Source organism: Quercus suber, unplaced genomic scaffold (genome assembly GCF_002906115.3).
Source record: "Quercus suber isolate HL8 unplaced genomic scaffold, Cork oak 2.0 scaffold_396, whole genome shotgun sequence".
Classification (NCBI taxonomy): Eukaryota; Viridiplantae; Streptophyta; class Magnoliopsida; order Fagales; family Fagaceae; genus Quercus; species Quercus suber.
The window spans coordinates 1-7,208 of NW_027069848.1; the positions used below are offsets into that span (position 1 = coordinate 1).

The 7,208-nt window shown below is 38.6% G+C and overlaps 1 protein-coding gene across 2 annotated transcripts; it reads right to left on the reverse strand.

The window, feature by feature from the left end:
* Positions 1 to 569: 569 nt before the first annotated feature.
* On the reverse strand, positions 570 to 6,886 carry LOC112008359 (uncharacterized; the record flags this gene model as incomplete). Of its 2 annotated transcripts, none has more annotated exon segments than XM_065761123.1 (4): positions 570 to 660; positions 1,184 to 1,294; positions 6,180 to 6,479; positions 6,558 to 6,886. In XM_065761123.1, coding segments are annotated over 4 exon segments (552 nt in total), but the record flags the coding sequence as incomplete, so codon positions are not given.
* Positions 6,887 to 7,208: the final 322 nt, after the last annotated feature.

The window sequence follows — 7,208 nt, forward strand, 5'->3', positions numbered from 1 at the left end:
AGCGTGTGCATGGGTCAGTTTTGTTTGGCTTTGAGGCAAATCTAGAACTGAATCATAACCAAACCAGAGAAAAGAAAAGGCTATTTTTGATTTAGTTCTCAAGTTTTTGAGAACAAAACACATTAATCCAGGGAAAACAGCATTGTGAACTCCAATCTCAAGGCTTAATAGTTTCACCTCCAACAAGATAGATGCACCTGCCCATTTGTAGCTAGATTTTTCAGAACATAAGAAGATACAATCCAGCTATATCTCAATAGCCAGGTAAACACTTATGCATTCTATTTCTGTTCACAGGTATTGAGTGTTTTCTTGGTGAACTAGATCTAGATAGCTTGTACCATCTTAAATAATGATAACTCAACAGAGAAGCATCCTAGTATCTATCAAATCTTGAATCGTACTCATCCAAAATTATTTTTTTGAAACTGAAGTTCTTGTTTGCTCCAGGTAGTGTTTAAGAGAAACAAGCGAACACAGCAAATGTGAGAATGGAGGTTTTCAATAATGAAATGTAAATGTGAACCTTCATAATTTAATAGTATGGAGTTCCTGAACTGAATTTAAACCTCAGCTATTTTTTCCACCAGCTCAGATTCTTTCCCCAAAATCTCTTGCAAAGCTGAACACTTTCCAGTGATTGACTTGATCACCCATCTCCTGCAAATTGACAATGTGCATAAGAACTCTGTGTTATTACTTAAAGCCATAACAGGCAGGCAGAAAAGTAAAAATAATATTAGAAAGGAATGTGAACAAAACTAAAAACTCTAGCCAGGTGGAATATCATATTAATAAACACAAAACCCTGTCTATCAAGCAAGGAAACAATTAAAGAATAAAAAGAAAGATTGGGCCCCTAAGTTCTGTTCATCAAGTTGATAATGTTATCCCCTTAAAGCCATAACAGGCAGGCAGAAAAGTAAAAATACTATTAGAAAGGAATGTGAACAAAACTAAAAACTTTAGCCAGGTGGAAAATCATATTAATAAACACAAAACCCTGTGTATCAAGCAAGGAGACAACTAAAGAATAAAAAGAAAGATTGGCCCCCTAAGTTCTGTTCATCAAGTTGATAATGTTATCACTTAAGGCAAAACTAACCAACAGGAATGACATGTGAATATTGTGCTTTGTAGAAACGATACAAAACAATTAATTTACAGTTAAAAACTATTTTACCTATGACTCCACGCCTGATCACTTTTGGGTGAACATGAAAGAACAAGAGCTGACAACAGAAGTTCACCCATATACATTGAGAGCTGCTGCTTCTTAGACACAACTAGCTTCCTGCATTATGCATAAGACATCGCAATAGGAGTGAGGATCAATAATGGAAGCAATACAAATGTAATTCAATGAATTTAAATACAACACAAATACACTTCAAAGTTATGCAAGAGCAGAGAGGGGTCTGATGTCAGTCAGTTTATTGTAGAAAAGCCCATGCTTGAAATTGGGTTCTATTCAATATGACGCATGAACCCCTCGATGGAGTACATACCTCATCTGAAAAGGAAGTGTGTACAAAATACTCCTAGGGAATTACATTTTAAAAGAGAGAATTTGTAAAACTTACTATTGAATTCGTATAACTAATTCCAAAACTGTAGATAGCGAGAGGCATAATTTTCATTTGGTCAAATGACATATATATGTGAAACTATTCAAAATGGAGATTTGGGGATTGGGAAACTTCTAGCTTTCAACCAAGACTTTTTTGATAAGTAACATAAAAATTTTATTAAAAACACACAACCCAGTACATAGGAAATGTACAAAAAGGCAAAAAATCAAGAAACCAAATTACAATAATCTAGCAACGCAGGAAGGGAAATACAAGAAAAAGATGGTAAAACAAGACACCATTCGAGAAGGGTAAAAAAGAAGAAAGACTTAAGCTCAATAATGGACCGTTCACGGCCCTCAAAGCTTCTAGAATTCCACTCTTGCCAGATACACCACATCAAACAGTGCGGCACAAACCTCCAAATAACTATATTACGATGACGCCTGAAATTGCATGTCCAACAATCCAACAAATCCACTACTCTTTGAAGCATCACCCAACAAATACCAAACAAGCAAAAGATCATACTCCACATCTTAAAAGCTATAGGACAGTGAAGGAGGAGATGATTTACAGATTCCTCACACCTTTTGCACATAAAACACCACTCAAGGACAACAAAATGTCTCTTCTGAAGGTTCTCTATAGTTAGAATCTTGCCTAAAGCCGTAGTCCAAGAAAAAAAAGCTACCCAAGGAGGAACCTTCGATTGCCACACCATTTTCCAAGGGAAAGAAATGCCAATGGGAGGGGAAATAGAATGATAATACCCACTCACCTTGAAACCTCGACTGCTGGCTGGCCTCCAACAAAGATTGTCAGAACCAACACCCCGCACCTTTGTGGAATAGATCAAACCCATAAACGAAACCAAAGATTGTGGGTGAGGCTTGGGACTCTAATGAGGGGCTGTTGGATGGGGAACATTTAGGTGAACCATTAGAAGTGGCACCTTGGGCAATGGATAATTTAGTGGTTACGGAGATTACTAAAGTTGAGGAGATAGGGCGTAAGGGGGATGTAGATAACACCAAGTTGTCACAATGGGTAATTGATAGAATTAAAACTTTCCAGAAATCTGTTGGGACCTCGCTTGAGGGTTTCAAAGAACAAGTTACAGGTTTGCTCTTAGCTTTAGAAGCTCGAAGAAATAAGCGGATGCTTGATGTAGCTTCTAAGAGGAAGATAGGTAAGGCTAGGCACAAAGGGCATCGTGAATTAAAGAGTTTAATGAGTTCATGGGGTGATGAGAATGAATCAGAAAGGAATAGGGTTGCTAGTAGGGATCGGGCTGTTGTAGTGCATCAATGAATTTGAGAATTGTTTCATGGAATGTGAGAGGGTTGAATGAGCAGGATAAGCAGCTACGGGTTAGAAATTTGATTCGAAAGTAGAAAGCAGATATTGTTTGTCTGCAGGAAACTAAGATGGAGTTAATTAATAGAGGTGTCATTTGTAGTTTGTGGGGAGGTCAACATGTAGATTGGCTCTACTTAGGCTCTATGGGTTGTGGATAAGGTGGAGGAAGCGGTGGGTCGTTTTTTAGTCTCTTGTAAATTCTAAAATGTGGTGGATCATTTTGTTTGGGCTTTCATTGGTGTTTATGGTCCCAATAGTGATAGAGACAGAAGTTTCTTATGGGAGGAGTTATCTAGCTTACGTAGTTGGTGGGATGTGTCTTGGTGTGTGGGAGGTGATTTTAATGTGGTGTGGTTTCCTTCTGAACGTTCGGGTTCTGCAAATTTCACTTCAACTATACATTGGTTTTTAGCTTTTATCTCCGAGCAAAGCCTTATTGACCTGCCTTTGGTTGGAGGGAGCTTCACTTGGTCTAATTCTAGAGAGGTTGCTTCAAGATCTAGATTGGACAGGTTTCTATTGTTAGCAGATTGGGAGGAGAAATTTCCATCTGTCTGTCAACGCCGTCTATCTAGGTTGCTTTTGGATCATTTTCCAATCCTTCTTGAGTTTGGGAATTTACATGGAAGCAAAAAACCTTTTAGGTTTGAGAACATGTGGTTAAACGATGAGGGTTTTTTAGAAAGGGTGAGTTCATGGTGGGAGTCCTATCTTTTCCAAGGAACTCCTAGTTATCCCTTGGCTAACAAACTGAAGATGTTGAAATTGGATTTGAAAAGATGGAACGTGGAGGAGTTTGGTAATATAGGTCTGAGGGTGCAGAATTTATAGAAGGATTTTAATGCGTTGGATGTTATTGAAGATGTCCAGGTTCTTACAGCGGAGGAAACTAGGGATAAGGATCGAATTCATGGAGAGCTAGAAAAAACAACTTTGTTGGAAGAAATTTGCTGGGGGCAGAAATCTAGGGCTCTTTTTCTTAAAGAGGGAGATAGGAACACAAAATTTTTTCATCGTATTGCAAATTCGCATAGAAGATGCAATACTATCGATAGGCTTATGGTGGATGGAGAGTTATCTACAGATCAAGGGATCATTGAGAGGTGCATTACTCATTTCTATAGGCAGTTGTACTTGGAGAATGAGGTCCACAGACCTCTTTTGGATAAGGTTGTTTTTTCTAGAATTTCTAAAGAAGATGCCACTTGGTTGGACAGACCTTTTGATGAGGAAGAAGTTTTTGGAGTGGTCCATGATTTCAAGGGTGATAAAGCGTCAGGTCCGGATGGTTTCACAATGGCATTTTTCCAGTCCTGTTGGAGCATGGTGAAAACAAATATTATGAATGTGTTTCATAATTTCCATGCCCACGTTGTGTTTGAAAAGAGCCTCAATGCTACTTTTCTTACTCTCATTCCTAAGAAATTTGAGAAAGCGTTTGATCTTGTGAATTGGAAGTTTCTCATGTTTCTGTTACAACAGTGTGGTTTTCCCGAAAAGTGGAGAAGGTGGATCAGGTGTTGTATATCAACTGTTAAATTCTCCATTTTGATCAATGGTAGCCCATCTAACTTTTTTGGGAATTCTAAGGGACTTCGGCAAGGTGATCCTTTATCCCCTTTTCTCTTTGATATTGTCATGGAGGCCTTGAGCCGTATGTTGGTTGCAGCTACTGCAGCAAGGCAGTTTTCGCTTCACAGTGAGGAATGTGACTGGTTCCTTGATGACGGTGTCTCACCTTTTGTTCGCCGATGATACACTTGTTTTCCTTGATGACAGTGTCTCACCTTTTGTTCGCCGATGATACACTTGTTTTCTGTGATGCTGATAGCAATCATATTACAGCCTTGCGTGGGATTCTCTCTAGATTTGAGGAGATGTCATGGTTAAAAATTAATTTAGGAAAGTCTGAATTGGTTCCAGTTGGGGATGTGCCCAATCTTCATGAGCTAGTGGAGATTTTGGGCTATAGGGAGTCTGCTCTTCCGCTGAAATATTTAGGTCTTCCATTGGGTGCTTCATTTAAAGATAAGACAATTTGGAATCCTATTTTGGAGAAGATGGAGCGAAGGCTAGCTGGTTGGAAGACGTTGTATTTATCCAAGGGGGTAAGGTTACCCTTATTAAGAGTACTCTCTCTAGCCTACCTACGTATTTCCTTTATCTTTTCCCTATTCCAAGCAAGGTGGCTAAGAGGATGGAGAAATTACAAAGAGATTTCCTTTGGACTGGTGTGGGGGACAATCATAAAATTCATTTAGTAAATTGGTCTAAGATATTTAGGCCAGTGAAGAATGGAGGGATAGGCATTACATGTTTGAGAAGGTTTAATTCTGTCTTATTAACCAAATGGTTGTGGTGCTATGGTTTGGAGACTGAAGCCCTTTGGAGAATGGTCATTGGGGCAAAGTATGGGAATGAGTAGGGTGGTTGGTGCACAAAAGCTGTGTCTAGGGCATATGGTGTTTGTTTGTGGAAGTTCATTCGGAGTGGCTGGTGGAATTCTTCCAAGTTCATTCGGTATGAAGTGGGTGATGGAACTCGTGTGAAGTTTTGGGATGATGTGTGGTGTAAGGATCGTCCTGTTAAGGAGGCGTTTCCAAATTTATATAATATTAGTAGGACAAGGAATGCTTCGGTCTTACTTGGGAAATGGTTATGGCATTGCGTGTAGGAAAGGGACATGTTGTGGGGGGTAGTGATTGATAACAAATATGGTGCTGCTTGGAGTGAGTTTTGCTTTGATGCAGTGAGGAGTCCATATGGGGCGTGTCAATTTGATTCGGGAAATGGTACCTGAATACGGTTTTGGTGTGGTGATGGGATTTTCAAATGGACAAATATGTTCAAATCAAATCGACAGTAGATCAGTGCATGATTTGGAGGTGAAATCTTTGAAACTCTTTCTAAATGAATTATATGCAATACACACTAATCAAGACAGTGAAGAGTGAGGACATAAAATGATTGGCTGCCTTCACCGAAGCATGGATTCTAAGTTAAAACCTACTACAATCTCACAAGCTTCGCCTAGGTCCTATAGTGGATCACCTCATGCTACATTGCACAGTTGCTTATTTGGGGTTGGTAAATTACTGATTTTTCCAAAAGTTTAAACTGTCAAGATAAATGGAGCTCATTTTTAACTTCTTTTTTTAACGCGAGGTACAGTAGAGACGCTGACAACATGATAAGTTACCGATTCTACCAAAAACTCAAAAAAGTAAACGAATTATAATAAGAGACCTTGAGTTCCAGGCAGTGCCGAAATCGGAGCTGAGCAACAAGAGAGCCTTACTATGCTTCATCACTTCACTCTCCAACCCATCACCGCCGTCGCCGAGTCTCTTGTACTCTTCCATTGCCGCAATAAAGGCACGCTTGGCAGCATTGTACAATGGCAGAACAGCCTGGGTCGAGACACCCAGCTTGTGATCCCTGCTCCAAAAGGTTGTACCATCCGAAATCGCAGCATCGCCTGTTGAGTCTTCAGTCAGCATCGCGAATTGGGTCGGGTGTACAAATCCAATTTCATCACTGTAAAGACTCCAAAAATGAAATTCAAAGTAAAATTTTCAATAGTTTGCTATAAGGGGAAAAAAATGAGAGGGATATGAGGTTTACATGAGAGGGTCCGATTCGAGGATGTGTTGGAATTGGAGCAAGAGATCCATGGAATTTGTGATTTTGAACTTCAATCCGGTGAGAGAGTTTTCTGTTTCTGTTTGGTTGCGGAGAAAGTACGTCAGGAAAAGTGCGGGGGAATGCCCAATTCAATTCAATATATGATTATCGTCTGGAGTGGCCACCATAAAATATGAGTTTTTCTTTTTCTTTTTTAAATAAAAATTTTTTAAGGATAATTCTTAATCTAAGAACTCTGATCCAAACATGGTGAAAAACACAAAATGCAATTAAAGCTGGACAAAGCTTTCTGTACCGCGGAAAGAATTAGACCTGTAAAAAAATCTCAAATACGCTCATTTATTCGAAATTAATTTATAATATATGTCCTATATGCAAAAACAAAACAAAAAAAACAGTTTAATGTGCCCATTTAGAACATTTTATTTAGCTGAAAGTGTAAAAGAAATGTAAAAAAATAAGCTAAATAATATGGACTTATAAATAGTATCAAAAAATATAACTTATGAATAAATAGTATCAAAAAATATAACTTATGAATAATATCAAAAAGTGCAGCAAAACCCATGAATAATAGTAAAAATAAGATAAAAATGGAGATAATGGTCTGTTTGGGATCCGCTGAAAACT